Source organism: Mauremys reevesii, linkage group 18 (genome assembly GCF_016161935.1).
Source record: "Mauremys reevesii isolate NIE-2019 linkage group 18, ASM1616193v1, whole genome shotgun sequence".
NCBI classification, from domain to species: Eukaryota; Metazoa; Chordata; order Testudines; family Geoemydidae; genus Mauremys; species Mauremys reevesii.
In genome coordinates, this window is record NC_052640.1 from 12,022,501 (window position 1) to 12,040,217 (window position 17,717).

The following is a 17,717-nucleotide window of genomic DNA, read 5'->3' on the forward strand; positions in this document are numbered from 1 at the left end:
ACAGAAATGTTTGTGGGAGGAAAATAAGTGTCAAAAATTTTCCTGGGGAGGGTGGAGAAGAATTTCCTGATTTAGTTCTTCTTCTGAACAATAGGCCAAAAAACACCTAAGTGCTGCTTGTGTTCAGAACTCTGGAATATGTAAACTTCACTCAGACTATTTTCAAGTAGTAATTTCTGGCTCTGCTGGTTCAGCTATACAGATGATTTAGTTGAACAGGGGATTGGGGAGGGCAGATAGATATCATTCTTATAGACTATAAATAAGACTGTAAGCTGTATTTTTTTAATTTTATCCTGAAAAAGGGGGATAGAAAGATAAACATATTAAAAATGCTTGAGTCATTTGAGTCATGTCCCAAGAAGCTGTCTGCACACGAGACCATTAAAGGACTATATTTTAATTTTCTTTCCTTTAGATATTGTAGAAGGAATGGTCAACAAGGGAATTTACCTCACTGAACCAAAAAGAGTTACCTTTCTCATCTTTGGAAACTCCCAAAACTCTTGCATTAGTAATCCAGAAATGTGTGGACCTGAAGGTGAGTGCTATGCCATCATTATTGTTTGTTTTTGTTATGCTGTAATCCTATCAGATGTCACTAGCTAAGTAGAGTTGGGCCATATCTGTACTTGGATGACAGATAACCTAGGCGCCTCAAGATATTCTGGGAACTGGTGTCAGCTATTTTTAAAGCCCTTTTTTTTTTCTGAAAAAAACTGTTAAAAACAGCTCTAATTATTACACAGGGAACATAAAGTTATGAGGTGTAAGTAGTTAACACAAGGTCCTTATTTTGCCAATGGAAGTTCTCTCTAAAGTTCTAATTTCTGACTTTGCCAATTATTGAGTTAAAACAGTTTACAGCTAGATATGAAAACAAATCCACATAGATTTTTCTCTCACGCATACCAGTTTAAATTAGGAGTAATTCCGCTCAAATCAATGGAATTAGGCAGCGTCTAACTGATTATTGTGAGAGCAGAATCAGGCCTCCTGTGTTCCAAAACAATGTCCCTTAGAACAGAAATGCTCCTGCAAGCACTGCAGCATATCAAACAGATGTGCTGTCTTGCTGGTTTCAAATTTAGGAGACTAGTGTATGAGGTCCCTTTACCAAAGGTTGCTTTTCAGATTTAGATGGGTGCTCTTCAGCATGCTAGTGACTAAGGACTTGGTCTTTTAGTCATGACAGTGAAGAGGAATTTTGCCTTTATCATCACTGGGTGTAGGACTGGATCCTAAAGCTGTAGTACTGAGTTATGGAGTGCTACATCTGTTGCTCAAAAAGTAGTGGTTTTCTTAGTAAAAATTAAATAGTCTATCTGTGATTTCTACATCGGATGGGTCATTGCTGATTTTACTTATTCGCTGTAGTGCACTCGAGAGACAGGAATGGCATGATGCACAAAAAGGGCAGGAGTGTTCTGATGCATATTGTGAGTTTCACTTGATTAGTTCATGTGGAGAAGCCAAGACTGAGGAAAGGCTCTCTTGATTTACTTCTTGTTAGTGACTTGCAAAGGCTAAGAGACTGGCAGATAAATGGCCTTGGAGCTTTAGGGACTGTTCTCTGAAATAAGTCTAAAAACATGGTTTCCTTCCACCCCTCCCTGTTTTGTTGTTTTGCCAGACCTAAAAAACCCAAATAAACAAAAAACAAACACAAGGATTTTGCCTCCCCGGATATTGTTTAGAATTAACTTGTGTATTTTTAATAGCCTCCTTATGAATCCTCCTGAATGCCCTTTAGCTGAGCCACATCCAGCAAAGACTGTGTTAGATCTCAAGCTATGAGCTGGATGTGGCCAGCTGGACTGGCATCTTGGATGAAATATCTCCAAGATGCTGCCAGATAGTGGTGCTGGCAATTAAAAAGATGTAATTCTTCCCTCTGAATAAGAGTCAAATCAATATCCCAACAGGACATTGCATGAGAGCTGGGTGAAATTTTTTGGAAAAAAATGCAGATTTGGAAACCCAAATTTTGTGATTTTTTTGTGTGTGTTGGTTTTGCCAAATTGTTTGTGGCAAGAATGAGGTTGGTGGGGGAGAAATCCTGTGAAGGCAAAGTGTTACATTTTTAGAAATGACTTTTTTGTTTTTGAGATTTTCATTTGACTGGAAACTAACACTTTGCTGACCAGACATTTGTTCACCAGAAATGTCAAAAAAAATTTCAATTCAATTAGTCCCAAACCAATTTTTCCCCCTGATTTATTTATTTATTGGAATTGCCAATGAACCAAAAAATCAGTTATTCACAGAGATCTGTATTGCACGGCTGCAGATGACTTCTTTAGGATGAGATGTAAAAACAAGGTCATATCCACTAATGATCCCAAAACACTTCTCAAAAGAATAAAGGTGTCAGTTAATATGGACTCAGAGTGGTTAAGGGTAGGATAGCTTATACCAATTGCCAATATGTTTAATTATCTTCCCATCTAAAGTTCCCTTTCAGCTGCTTTCAATGGATTTCTTTTTTGTTTCTTGACCCTATACAGTTGTGTTGTGTTGCTAGTGCTGCCAATGTGTACCATTAGTCAATGGGAATTTTTAACTGATTTCTGTGGGTGCAGAATAGGATCCCTACATCTCAGCCTGAAGCTGGGATTTTGCTGGCAGGGGAAGTGAAGTTATCTCTGTAACATATGTACTCGGGGCCCAATTCTGCACTTGGTTACATTGATGTAAATCCCCCTGAGCCAAACAGGCCACTGCAGAGCAGCAGTTGCTGGAGCAGGGAAAACTGGGTGAAATTAAATGGCCTGTGTTATACAGGTCAGTCTAGATGATTAATGGTCCCTTCTGGCCTTAAAACCTGTGAGTCTCTGAATAAAGGGTTGTAAATAATATTTGTTGTGAATGTTGGCAGTTTTTCTATGAGCAATTATCCTTGGATAAATAGTTTCATTATCCAGAGCAACTCCACAGAAGACTATATTGCATTACTTTGGCTTTACACTGGGTAAATGAGAGTAGAAGATGTCCCATTGTTTGTAATCTGAGGTTTGTGAAAGGCCCTCTATTAAATGAACAAACAATAGTGACACAAAATAAACCAAAGCCAGGCTGAAACTTTGGCCCTGCTATGCTCGACAGGCCCCTTATTTTTGCATTTCAGGATAGTTCTGACCTCCCCTGTATCCCTACCCAATACTGTGAATACCCCATTTTAAACTCTTGCACTTCGATAAAAGGATGGATAACACAATTCCACATGGCGTCCTTAACTCGGTGCCAGTTATTGTGGGTTAGTTTCCATCCCCTGAATAGCTAATAAAAATACCTCCTAGTTTCCAGGGGAAGAATTTACCCAAGGCAGCCTTGCCTAAAATCATGTAGCCTATGAGTCAAATGAACTTTTTTTAATATACATTATGTACAATATGCAAGATCAACTTCCATGGCTCATAGACACTGAAGAGGCTGCTAGAGGCTTTGCCATAGCTGCAAGCCATTGGCATTCACAACCTCCTCTTCTGTTTTTTCCAGCTGTGATATAACATTTAATTTTTTTGTTTTTGTATTTGGTTATTGAATTCAAAAAACTGTCAACAGACAGCTAAAATATTTGCCAGATGTAGTTATAGGGTTGGTGGGGTGTGGTTTAAATAAATACTTCACAGATTGTGGGCCCAATCCAGGCTAAACTGTTCTCTCTGCTGCCTTATCTCACTATCCACTGCTCCCTATGCCCTGCTCCCTTCTTCTTCTTATCTTGAGCAACACCTTTCTTTTTTCTCAGGTCTCCTCCCTTCTGCTTATTTTTCTCCCACAAATCCTATCTCTTTCTTTCCTCCCACCAGATCACCAACCTCTTTTCATTACCCTTACCTCTACAGTCCTCCCCCACACTTTCCAAATACTATCATTGGCAATGCTCATCACCCCCCACCCCCCCCAGCAGGAAAACCCAGGAGGATGCTAACAGGGAAGATTTCTCAGTAAGCTTTTTCCCCCCAATATTTCTCCGCATTCATTCCATCAGGTGCAGAGGGGGTTGATTACTCCCCACAAAACAGGCTTCAGGCTCGCCCTCAGACCACATGGATCTCCAAGAATCTGCTTGGATCCCAGGGAATCAATAGGAGGCCAGGGACATTGTTCAACGTTTCCCATGCCTCTTTCTGACAATTCTGGGTGTCCAGACGCCCTCCCTCCAACAGGCTAGTGGGAAATCTGTATGCAGTGGGCTTCCTCCATGCAGGGTCTAGGGGGTATGATTCAGCCTGTAAGTTATTAATACAGGAAAGAAAAAAGATATAGAACCATTAGGATGGTGCCTAACTAACCAAAGGAAACAACATCATCTTTTGTGGTAACCCTTGCCCCTCCTTTCTATTTCTCTATGTCCGTTGTTTTAATTAGTAATGTTGGATGGGATTTTCAGAAGCACTTGTAATTTGGAATGTAGACATGCCCTGGGAGCAGGGTTAAGCCAGTGCTGAGCACTCTTGAAAATCCCTCCCATGATTTCTATACTCAGGGACAGATCTTACACATAGTTTATTCGTGTAGTAAGTACTATATGGCTGGTAATCTGATGGAAGTACTTTGCCTGCTTCCGCAAACACTTACTACCATTGGCCTTTAGTTTGCAAGCTCTTCAGGGCACAGGATTATTATTTTTTTTTTGGTCTGTAAAGCACCTAGCATGCTTTGTGGCCTTCCATGTTGCCAACTTGCATGATTTTTACCATGAATCTTGCAATATTGGATGCTTTTCTTAAAGCCTGAGCTGCTGGAGTTGTGTGAATACAGTACATCAGAATCTCATATTTCATTATTTAAAAAAAAATTCTAGCCTTTGAGGTTGGAGAGAAAAGCTTGAAAATGAGACTCGTAAAGGATCAAACACTAGAAGGCAAATAAAAGAACCCAAAACTTTATTTTAACGAATCTCTTGATTTTTTTTTTGAGGGTCTGTTCCTTATGATTTTTGAATACCTGTAGCTGGCAATACTACCCATATCCTTTTTAAATCTACAGAGTGCAAAAGTTTTATAATAGTTGCAATACATTTCAGTGCTTCCCCAATATTTATAATTTTTCCAAAGGGTATTTTTTTAATTAAACAACAACAAATGGTGGTTTTCATCTTTCGGGTGTTTTCACTTGTCTGTCCATCTATTGCTTGATTGTCTCCTCTCAGCACTTTTTTTCCACTGAGAATATTTTAGAGCCCTCACAGTATGTTGATGCTGTAGAAGATTAAAATGACAAATAAAATTACGGTGCAAGTCACAAATTATCTGGTACAATCAAGGTAATGATTTAGAGAAAAAGATTGAAAATGTTACATGAATGAACAAAACAGCTGTAAGATTGATCCCTGCAGTTTCAATGCATTTTTCATCAATGTGGAATGGTGCATGTGATTTTTTTTATACGGTGTAACTTCTGCAATACCTAAGCCTAATGGGTAAGTTAAGTGGCAGTGTTAATACTGAATTTACTTGCTTTTGTTAATTTAGGCCATTCTTAAGTTACTGACAAGACATGACACAAGATTTATTCATACTAGCGTGTATAGCAAATACTGTTACCACTTTTAAAAAATGGTAAAAATTCATACAACAGTCAATACTTAGTTGCTACCTGAAAATGGAAGAGTAGAGGTTATTCAATATTCTGCTGCAGGCATATTTCTTTACACAATACCATATCTTTCTTATATTTTTCATACCGGGGGAAATAAAACCATCAGTAAATCACATTATTTCTACAACTATAATATAATAATCAGAGTAAATTTTATTTTTTATGGTGCCATTCCCAGCACCTCACAAACAAGAACATTAAAACCATAAAATACTGAAATATTCTGAAGATAAAAATGTGAAGAGAAGAATTGCATAAGTAGTTAATATTGAACCACAGCAGTGGGTAAACAACCTTTTCTAAAGGAGAGGTCTTCATGCCTCCCTAAACTAAACTAAACCTCTGGCAATGGTAGGCTGTAATTTTGTCCAAAATGACATCTTTCTTAAGATACAATAAACATGTCTCAGTGTGCATTGGTTACCTTTGTATGGATTTGCTTTTAAGTAGAGCTGGGTGGGAAATGGTTTTCCAATCCCATGAAAATTTTTGAGATGTCAAAAAAATGTTTTCTTATCCTGAATCCAGAGGAAAAAAATGAACTCTTGAGCACTTTTTTGAAATGAAAAAACTTTGGGTTTGGGGCAATCAAAACTTTTCAATTTTGATTTTTTTAAAATCCTTTTTTTTTAGTCTTTATTAAAATTTTGAAAGAGTCATTTTAACTCAAAAACCCAAAAGTTTCCAGTTTGAAAATGTCAAAATGAGATATTTGACAAATTTTTGAAACTTTTTTCCAAACATTTTTTCTACTTGGGAGATTTGTCAATAGTGACCTTGTTTGGAAATGGTTTCTTTTTTGACAAATCAGCAATTTTCAGTGAAAAAATAGTTTGAAAAATTCCTGACCAACTCTATTTCTAAGTTTTGCCTTAAAGGTTGCACAAGAGAGTAATCCAACTGCAGTTTCACAAGAGAACGCCTTTCAGTTACCAGGTGGGAATGCAATAGGAAAGGTTGCAATCAGCCAATATACCATAACTCAGATTAATACGAAAACCACCAACCCTGACCATAACTGACACCTGATCTTCTTAAATCAGACCCTGGATAAGAGCTGCCACATTTACACTGCACCTTGTCTCAGCCTGATGAAACTTCTCCTCATCAAAATTTAGAGTCCTCAGGCAATTGTGTGCATCTACCTTGGGTAGGTATATAATCTCCATTATCCTAGTAATGGAGCGCCTCAGAATCTTTAGCGTATTTATCCTCACAACACCCCCCGTGAGGCAAGGCAATGCTAATATCCCCATTTTACAGATAGAGAATAGAGGCACAGGCGGACTAAGTGACTTGTCCAAGGTCACACAGGAAGTCTGTGGTGGAACGGGGCCTTGATCTCAGGTTCATGAGTTCCAGGCTAGTGCCCTACCCACTGGACAATCCTCTCATCCCCTCTCCTAACCTCTCTCCTGCCAGAGCCTATCAAAGTGAAGGAAAGTTTCTCCAATGTTGAATTTCTCACCATTCATAATACATTTGCTCAAGGACCATAGTTGGGGGAATGCAGAGTTGGAGACACAGGCAGCTGGATATTAGCAGCATTAATCCAAGCAGCACCTACAGTAATGCATGACTCTTCTAATAATATTAGACACTATGGCTGAGATTCTTAAAGCTGCCCCAGGGGATTTGGATGCCCAAATCCTATTAGTTGTAATGGGAATTGGGCATCCAAATTCTAAAAGAATCTCAGCCTATATTATGTTGTAGGCTCCATTGCTCTACCCGTATTCTTGTGGGGCTCTGGCTAGTGCTGTGTGAATTCAGAACTTGCCCCAGGTCACCAGAAAGTTCATGGAGGTTTGTAAACCTGGGACAGGTCTGTGCGAACATTTAGTCCTTCCTCCTAGGAAATTTCGGGGCGGGGAGGGTGTTTTGATTTGGGGTTAAAACCAAGCTAAACTCTACAGTGTTGGAGAAGTTTTGTCTTACCTTTTTTTGGTTCATCCTAACTAAAATCTTAAAGGGGGAAGAAACAAACTTAGAGTAGGAGGACTTACATGACCTGAAATCAAGAGGTGTTAGTGGAATTCCCAGATCCTTAAAGCTGATGACTTTTGGTGCAGAACATAAGCAATAACTGAAATCTGTCTCAGGGCTTGTCTACACAGTAGGGTTGTGCGCACTATGGGGGTATGATTTCTAAACTGCACTAACGTTGTGCATTAATTGGTCTGTGTAGACTCTGCTGGTTCTCTAGTTTTAACATAGTGCGGTACTACAGTACATGACAGATGTTAATCACATAACTTAATGCACTAATGGAAGGCTGTCACGTACTACAGTGATTAGCACTGTATTGACCCTGAATAAAATAGAATAGAAATGTCCCTGAGGACAGTAGTACATTTTGGTTTTGTTGTTGTTTGCTCCCCGCTGATAAGGCCATGAAGCAACACATGACAAGCAATGAAGGTGCATAAAAATGTAGGCACCTTCCTTAAAGGAGAAGCTCAACTCTCATCTGAGCTGAGGACATTGTGACGATTTTGATCTGGGGAAGTCCTAAGTATGTTATTGGAAGTAATAAGCCTGTTGTAAGTGACAAAGCTCTATAGTTCATCACTCCCATTCCTTCTCCTCCTATCTATTTCTTTTTATTTTGTTTTGTTTAGCTGTGGAGGGGCTCCCTGCCCAGGGTTATTACAGACATCTGTCAAGACAGGATGTCATTTATATTTGACCATGAGGAATTTTTATATGCAGTCCAACTATTTGGACAAAATTACTTTCCTAAATTCTGTGTGCATTTTTATGACGAGGTTTACAATGAGCTCATTTAGTTTCACTTTTAGGTTCATCAGTTCAAAAAGCGATAAAGTGCATTTAAGGTTTTATTCTAAACTCCTGAGCTATAATGCTTTTTCATGGTGCTTATATGGCATATACTGGATGGTTTGGTAGCTCAGGTGTTAGCCTTGGACTAAAGAGCCGTGGGAGTTCCCTACAATAGATAGACATAGCTGACCTCTGGGAAAATGTGTGGTAAGCCAAGGTGAAAGGACTATGATCTTACACACTAAGTAGGGTCAGTATTTAGATGGCAGACATCCAAGGGAAACCCAAATTGGTATGGTGTTTTCAGCAGGTGACTCTATTGTCCAAGTTAGTATTGAATCAATGCCTCAGCCTTTTATGAGTGCGCAGTGTCTTGCAGGAGCTACTTTTCAGATGAGACATGAAATCAAAGTCTGCTCTTGACTAGAGCTGTTCAAAGCATTTTGCATCAGATCTTGAAGCCAGCTGAAGTGAGCCTTGGGCTGGGGGTAACTGCATTCAGAAGCTTCGGCTTATGCTGACAGAGATTTGGCAAACACAGGCTGGTGTTGTTTGCATACTGATCAATAGCTAGAAAGCTGGTGAGAGCCAGCTAATATTTTAGTGGTGGGTAAAATGACTCTTCTATATAAATGTGTAAGACACATTGGGAATGATGCTCAGCTGCTATGTAGTGCTGGGTGCCATTAAAAGGACCTAGACAGACAGACAAAGATAGATTAAATAGGTTTCAGAGTGGTAGCCATGTTAGTCAGCATTACTCTCGAAGGTGCCACAAGGACTCCTCATTGTGTGTGTGTGTTGTTTTTTTTTAAAACTAGATTAAAGAGGCTAAATAAATATATATATATATATATATATATATATATATATATATACATACACACACACACACACACACACGGCAATAACAGTCCGTATCTTTTTCAGACACACCCATATGACAACAGGAATATTAGGACTTTTGTAATAACTTGTCATAGGGTGCTCTGTTCCCCACTGAAGTGCCTACTTCTGGCTGCATCTGGGATTACCTCTGCCAGTCCGACACCCCTTACTTCAGTAGCTTACTCCAGTCTAGCTCTTGCAGTCTCACTCCTCAGCTGCTCCTGCTTCGTGGCTTGGCCCGCCAGCCAGCTCACTGTAGTTCTCCCCTTCCAGGGTATCAAAGTCTCTTGAGACCCACTGTCCCAGGCAGTCTTTCTGCTCACTGCCTCTTAATGGCACCACTGCCCAGTGGCTGGTAAGGGAATCCAGGCCTGCCCTCTACATGGGGTTCCAACCCAGGGACCCTACACAAGCAGACATGGTCAGCACAGTCCTAAACCTTACGAATGCAGCCTTAGGTTACTTCCTATGTGGCCTTCTCTCACCCTGAGAGTGACCACATCCCTCTTCTACTCTCAGCTACTGGGCTTTACCCAAGCCCCTCCTGTTCCTCTCCAGCTGAGCATCATCTCTGATTAGTGCTCCTTGCTCCCTGGCTGCTCTTCCAGGTGCAGCCTAGGTGGTTAATTGGCTCACTGAACCCCTTTAGCCCCCTCATGCCTTCTGTGGGGTACCCCATCAAAGCACTGAATGCAGGCAGCTGGGGGAAAGAGGGCTTTTGAACACTGCAGTGGGTTAGGTTTGCCTGAGCTTTCCCCAGCACTAATAAGAATCGGATAGTCTGATAGTGTGCAATAGAATGTTTATAGGTTTCTAACTGCTGGGTTCCGACCTCAGCTGGGTTACTCTCCCATGTTGCTACTGGATAGCCTAAAGTTCTGTTTTATTTAGTCAGCCTATAAATACTTGCCGCTAACTATAACTAAAATCATCCAGGCAGATGTTTTGACTGCACACAGCAAGTCTCCTTCCAGTCCGGTATCTTGTTTGTGTGCACTTGCCTTAGGTTTTATTCTTCTTAGCACTGCATGCCATTATTCCCCAAGACACATGTTTTTAGGAAGCAGTTAGTCTAGCCACTTTCTTTTTAATTGCTCCTGTCTGTCTACAGAGCCTCTTTACTGCAGTGCTGAGCTGTGAAGGACGCTTCCTTTGCTGTTTACCATTCAAGCAGCATTCGTAGGTCACCTTTGTTAAAGAAATACAGTTATCAATGTGAAGATTTGTGCAATTTTACAGTACAAGAATATTCCAAAACCTTCCGCTGAACTTAGAGGGACTAGTTGTGAGTGAAGCTACTCACATGTGCAATTGTTTGTAGGATCACACCTGTAGTCAGGAGGGAATGCTTGATTTTTTGTGCTGAGTTGAGAATCTCAGATTGGAGAAAATAAAGGTTTCTGGTTATGGCTTTGTAAAAGCCGGTATCCTTTCCTGTAAGACAGTATCCCTTCCCATCACACTGATGCTCTGGTCCCTGCATTAACCAGAGGGAAGAGGCATGATGATCATAGGATTACAGGTGCAATACCTGTAAGAACTGTAGCATAACCAGCTCCTCATTTATGATTTTTTTAAAAGTTTAAAAATATTAGCTTGGCCAATCTATTTTTGTAGTTATGACAAAGTTTGGATACTTGGATAGTAATGGGTATTATTGTGTGCTGTGTATGTGCCAGTTTGTTATAAAAACAAGGGCAGATCCTTAGCTGGTGTAAACTGTCATCGCTCCATTGCCGTCAAAGCGGTCATAGCCCCACTGATGCCCTCTGAAGAGCTGCCCCCACGTGCATATTTGCTGTGTGTACTCTACTGTAGGATGTTTGATGCTTTTTAATCCCACCTGTTTCTCATTAGCAACATCTCTTCTCTCATTTGCTTCCATTAGGAGTAACATTTTCCTTTTTCTGGAAGACTCAGGAGCAGCAGGCTAACTTTCCCCCAGCCTATGGTGGACAGGTCATTTCCAGTGGTTTCAAAATCTGCTCAAGTGAAGATGAAGGCTCTCTGGAATTTTATGCCCGTGGGAATTCAATGAAGTGGGAGGCAAGCTTTAGTCCCCCAGGTAAAGTTCAGTTCATTCTCAAGGATTCAGAATGGAGATAAAGTAGTGATGAGCACTGCTCCCTTATCTGGATAGAAAGAAAAGATGAGAAATGAGGAAGTAAGTGGATAGATGGGAAGTGAAGCCTATCCATCCTCCAAGAGAGAAAGCAGGTATTAGAACGTCAGTGACATTGTTCAAGTCACCATCCAAGGGTCTGGGATCCTGCATTCCCCAGTCGTTAGCGAAATAAAATTCTTATTGACATCAGTGGAAGAATAGGGGTTTACCTGAAAAAGAGCGAGTGAGGAGTGCAGGATGAAGCCTTTGGAGTTGCATTTGTAAGCTGGGAGTCCAACTTCCCATTCTCTTTAATTTTAAACCTCTCTGGTAACCCTTTTGGGTAAGCATTCCATGCTTATATGATACATGTTGGCCATTTGTATGGTAAGAATGAAGTCCTGGAAATGTATTTGCATGATTATTAATAATGTATTTTAAAATGAATATCTTATTTCTGTCTTCTGATCCAGAATGCAGGTTACTAATTGAGAAGTAATGGGATCTATTGTTTAGAAAAGGGCACTCCTCTGTAGCTGTGATGTTTAATAGTTTGTAAAAGTGTTTTGCCAGGAAAGCTGTTGCATGTATGTAGTTATAATAATTGTCACAGGGATTATTTACATATTCTCTAGTCCTGAAGTCCTTATGCAGCCCTCACTGAAGTGGGAGTTTTGCCTGAGATAGGATGGAATAAGGACTTTAGATCTGGGCCCATAGTCTAATTTATGTAATTGCAATGAGCCTGAGGAAGGATTCAGGCAAAATATCACTGAAGCCAGTAGGGGTTCTGCCAAAGTATGGACTGTCCCTTATGAATAAAGAGTAAGGCACATGATATCATTGCTCCATAATTCAGTGTCGACACTTCCTTTATAGCTCCATTGCATTGCACAAATGAAATGCATTTTAACTAAAATTTATTGAACAGGAAAGGCTGTAAATGAGGTTGATTCATGGATTTTACAGAGAGTTTTTTAATGTTTTACAGGTCCTTACTGGACTCATATTCTCTTCACGTGGAAATCAAAAGAAGGTTTGAAAGTCTATGTCAATGGAACTCTAAACACCACTGACCCAAATGGGAAAGTTTCCTACAGCTATGGGGACCCCAATGCAAATCTGCTGACAGGGACAGAGAATGATCAGAGCAAACGCTATGTGAACGGGGCTTTTGATGAGTTTATCATATGGGAAAGAGCACTCACCCCCAAGGAAATTGAACTATACTTTACAGCTGCTATCGGTAAGTGGGAGCCTATTCTGATTGTATAAATGTTGATTTTTTTTTTTAAAAGTTCAGCTGTTAAACCAGCTGTCTTAATGGCCGATAATCTGCAGGTATAAATGTTTAGAGGAATAAATGTTCATAGGAATCACTTTGTCGGTTTCAAGGGAGGCGTTTGTTTCTCACCCTGGGGCACAGCCCCTCAGACGTGTCACCAAACGGCACCCTCTAAGTCTCACCTCATCTATTGGCTGGAAGAAAACCTCAGCAGAATCCAAACATTGCTAGGACAACCAAGCCACTTCCTTTTAACTAATGTCACAACAGCAAAGGGACCTATTTTAAAAAAAGTCAATCTTATGACTGTCTTGGGGAAGCCTTCATTTTGTGCCTGAAATAGCAATAATATTTCAGTGCTGTGTTTGAAAATATTAACAATGATGTTTTTAATAAATGTATAATTTTTAATCAGGTTGGCAAAAATTGCTGTGGTATCTGATTGTTGTATCTTTCACAACAAACCAGTGTTACTATAACACCATCAAATCCAAAACTACTCTAAATCTCACTTCCTGGATTAATAGAACACAAGAATGTTATGTTACTGAACAAAAGTGCTCTAGATTTTTAGATTGCCCCAGTCCATCTATATGTATGTGCTGTTTCACTGTCAGACAAGTATGGCTCTTGTATAAATATACTGGGATAGTAACTTTTTTTTAACCCCTTCAGTGTTCATGAATACACAGTTGTTGTTCCCAAGTCCCCCACCTGCCTCCATGTACCATTTCAAATAGTGGATGCAGCTTGGAAAGACTTTGCCAGGGATGTTCCCATGGTTGTAGTATGCAAAGTGTTAGTCTCATATTATTTTGCTCCTAATTTTGCATTCTTTGGCTTTAAATTTGAAAACCATTTGAGAAATTAGACCCTGCACCCAATATTGCATTGTTGTGGGCTTACAATAGCTAGCTGCAAGATATTACCGCTTATGACTGAGATTTTCAAAGGGGCCTAAGGGAGTTAGACACCCAGTTCCCACTGAACCCTATATTTTTGAAGTTACACAGGGTTTTAACTGTGTGTGACACTCCCCACCCCTGCTGATGCTCTGAGAAGAGACATGGATGCATCCCTAAGTGCTGCTTTGCAACTTTAGAAGTTTGCTCTATGTTTCAAACTCTTGTGACTTTTTTTTTGTTTTTTGTTTTGGTTTTTTTTTTCCCCCTTAAATCCTCAGTTCCTGGTGTTATGTGAGAATCTTGCCTTTCATTTAGAAAACAAAAGCAAGTTTTTGGCCTCATGGTTACAGAGAAAAGCTTGACCCAAGTGGACCCTAAAGGCTCAGACGCTGGAAGGCAAACAAACAACAAGACCTCAAATGTATTTTTTTTTTTTTAAAAAAAACCTTGCTTTTTAAGCCAATCACATTATTTTTAGAGTCCTGGCGCATGATTTCTGAACACTTGTGGTAGGCGTTACTGAGTATGCTTCTTTCTCATGGCTCTTTTCTCACAAGTGTTGATGTCCATGCAAGTTGATTGGTGAAATTGTGACGTGATCCGTAGAAACACTAGTGGTTGTTGATAGCGGCAGGCTATATAATGAGCCAAAGTTATCCTGGGAGTAAATTCAGTGACCTCAGTGGAGTTTCACTAGAACAAATTTGGGCTAACTTTTTATCAAAAGCTTAATTAGGAAACCCACTTTTTAAAAAATAGAATGAATAGCTATGCAATTTTACATAACAAATACCAGTAATATCTGACAATTGTGCCCAAATACCAAAATAATGAGCATAATATACATTCTAAGAGAGTGTTTTACTTTTCTGGTTGCAAATGATCCATAAATCCTGACACATGCAGTGGAATCAATATGTTTAACATGGAACTGCTGGAGGGCATCCAAAAATCTAGTTGATACTTTTTGTCTAAGTAAATCATTTATGACATACTCATATGGTAACCTTCACTGAGTATAGTAATAGCGAGTGACATTTATTGGTAAAGCCAGGCTGATTAAAAGCAGCTTTCTCTGTTGCTTGAAGTCAACTCAAATAGCTAATGGAGACATTATCTGAAATGGTGCTCAGACTTCTTGCAGATGCCATATTTTAAAAGCAAACTGGAATGTCGGTTGGTTTGAGGCTTTATACCCACTTGCTTTTGTACAAGACTCACGTGCTTGCTCGTCAATAGCTACCATCCTTTTGTTATGCTCTTTTGTTCTGACTTTGGGTGATGTCCTGGTCCCATTGACTTCTGTAGGACCCTCTATTGATTTCAGTTGGGCTAGGGACTTCACCCTTTGCCTAGTTCTCAAAGATTTTTGCTAGTGTTTCAATGCTCTGGACAGCATGTTCCTATTACCACCCCATCCAGGGCCGGCTCCAGAGTTTTTTGCTGCCCCAAGCGGCGGGGGAAGGGGGGAAAGCCACAATCCGCACTTCTACCGCCGCCGCTGAGGGACCCGCCACCAAAGAGCCGGACATGCCGCCCCTTTCCGTTGGCTGCCCCAAGCACCTGCTTGCTGCGTTGGTGCCTGGAGCCGGCCCTGAGCCCATCGAGGAAATTTAGGCTCAAAATATAAATTCTTTATTTGTATTATGTTACATTATTACCTAGAGGCCCTGACTCAGACTGGAACCTTGTTGTGCTAGGTGCTATGCATACACCTAATAAGAGACAATCCCTGTTGTGAAGAGCTTCCAATCTAAATAGAAAAGACAAAGTGTGGAAGAAAGGAGGTAGTCCTATGTGGAGTACTGAGGCACAATTTACTTAAGTCTCATTGATTCGCTGTGGCAGAGCTGGGAATTGAACTTGGATCTCCTGTCTCCTTATCCACAATGTCAACCTTCTTCTCTTTGTGTAGATGTTTTCATGGATTTAAAATTCCATTGAAATCAGTTTTTTTTGTTTTAAATTTAAAAACACTCCCTTGCAGTGTTAGAAATCCAGCCAAAACAGTGTTGGCCAGTATATAAGGACTGGAAAGTAAAACTGACTAGAAACAGGAAATGAAACTGATTAAATACACCAATCTAGTTTCAATATTGGAACTCAAGAAAACGCAAAACAAATTGCATAGTCTTGGCTTGAATTTCTCAGAATTGCATTGTGAATGTTTCTCACAGATCTTTTTTGTTTTTTAAAATATATTTATTGCAGGAAACTTTTTTTTTTTTAAATTATAATTTCTTTTTTCTAGGCAAGCAACTTTTGCTTTCTTCAACACCTCTCTGGCCCATTATGACAACCACTACAAATCCCATGGTAGGAGAGTCCTCCTAACTCTTTTCTTTAACGTCAACAATAGCTTCATTTCTCAATCCTCTTTTGCTTTCTTGATATCAGAATGTGTGTGTGTGTATTACAGAGAGGTAGCAGCCTTTCCATGGTTTAGGTCACATCTGGTTTTCATTTTACTCCCCTTATAACTCATTAGAGTTATCAGGGAAAGGGGGCAGATTTTTTTTAAAGTGATTTATTTAACAGAGGATTAGAGCTGGTTTAAAGGGTCAACGGGGAAAAAAAATCCCTCTTCTGCTGTCTCTTATTCAAAACTTTGAACATTTAAATTTTGGAAATAGTTAAATGGGGAAAAGCATGAAAATATTGCAAAATGTTTGTTTTTTCTTTTTAAAAAAATTGTAATTTGAAACATTTAACCAGATTTATAACAGAATTTTTTCTTTCATTTGTTAAAGGGGTATTTGCATTAAATAGATGTTTTAAAATAAATACCAAAGTGTGTTATATATTCTAAACAAAAATGACTTCTCTTTTCAACTGGTTGTACTGTGTTGAAATCTGTGATATTAAAATCCTGTTAGTTTTCTTCTTGTTCAAACCAGGGTTGGCAGGACCGTAATTTCTAATGAAAAGAACAAGCAGACAATAAATTCATTTCAGCCGCATTTATTGGTTTCATGTCTTTGTTACAGTGTGTGTGTGAGAATATCATAATGTATGTGCATGCTACACTAATCTATTTATCTTCATATGCTTATAGTCTATTGTGCATAATCAGAGCCTTACAATTTACTCTGCCTCAGGCTACTGAAAGGGAGTCTCAGACCAGACTTTGAGTTATCTCGTGTGCAGGAAGAGACTGGATTAAGCAGTAAACCGTTTCTCCCTTTCTCTGGCTTTACTGCCAGAGAGGTACATAAGATCAGTCCTGGAGATGCATTGCTTGCATAACATGTAAGGATTTGGAGAGAATTAGGCCCCAAATTGCTGCTTGACTTTCATGTAGTTAAGTATGGAAATAATGGCTGGTTACCAGGACATGCAGTGATGAGACAATGTTGTTGTCTTTTAGCTCTCCACAGATGCCTATCATCCTATCATAAATAAACTGACTGAGGAGAGAGGAAACTTCCAGTACCCAGAGGACCTGCTCCACTACCTGGAAAACATATCACTCACTTTACCCAACAAATCCACGTCGGAAAATACGGCCTTCAACCTGACAGAGGTCAGTTTCTTTCAGTTTTTAGGGTGATGCCAAATGATCTTGTTTTTACTTCACATGCTGGAATGTAAAATGCAGTTTGAAAGATTTTGTTGTTCATAAAATATACATATTTAAAAACCCCCAAGACAACTATTTTAATCAGTAGCAAAAGGTCAGCTGTCACAGGAAAAGACTAGTTTAATTACAGGGCTCATCAGCTTGTTGGGATATCATGTAATACTGGCAAAAAATGGTAGCATCCCGAGGCATCATGGTTCTGGGTTAAATATAAATGTCTAGTTAGATGGATGACTGAGAAGGAGACAATCACTTCTTGTGAAAAACCTTTTCTGCTGTATTCAAAATGTAGGAATTCTGGAATGATTATATCCTGGAAAAATCTCATTCTTTCTTGTGTACTCTAATTTATCAAAATCAGGGCTCGATCCTGCAGTCCTCACTCAGGCAAATTTCCCACTGAAATTGGTGGAATGCAGGATCAGGCCCATAGTCCAACTGAAAGATTTTTTTTTTGGTTTGGTTCTTTCTCTGTGGATTATTTTAAACATTACATCAGTCTGAACCAATTGAGGACAAGAGGCCACTTCCTGTTAACATGACTCCAGCCTCATTTGGAATGAT

The 17,717-nt window shown here is 39.6% G+C and overlaps 1 protein-coding gene across 12 annotated transcripts in view; it reads left to right on the forward strand.

The window, feature by feature from the left end:
• The window catches only part of ADGRD1 (adhesion G protein-coupled receptor D1), a 257,981-nt gene that overhangs the window by 29,543 nt on the left and 210,721 nt on the right, over positions 1-17,717 (forward strand). For all 12 annotated transcript variants that reach the window (XM_039504723.1, XM_039504722.1, XM_039504714.1 and 9 more), the window contains 5 exons: positions 419-541; positions 11,168-11,344; positions 12,375-12,629; positions 15,825-15,889; positions 16,941-17,096. In XM_039504723.1, coding sequence (XP_039360657.1) covers positions 419-541; positions 11,168-11,344; positions 12,375-12,629; positions 15,825-15,889; positions 16,941-17,096 — 776 coding nt within the window. The remainder of the gene's footprint in view (positions 1-418; positions 542-11,167; positions 11,345-12,374; positions 12,630-15,824; positions 15,890-16,940; positions 17,097-17,717) is intronic.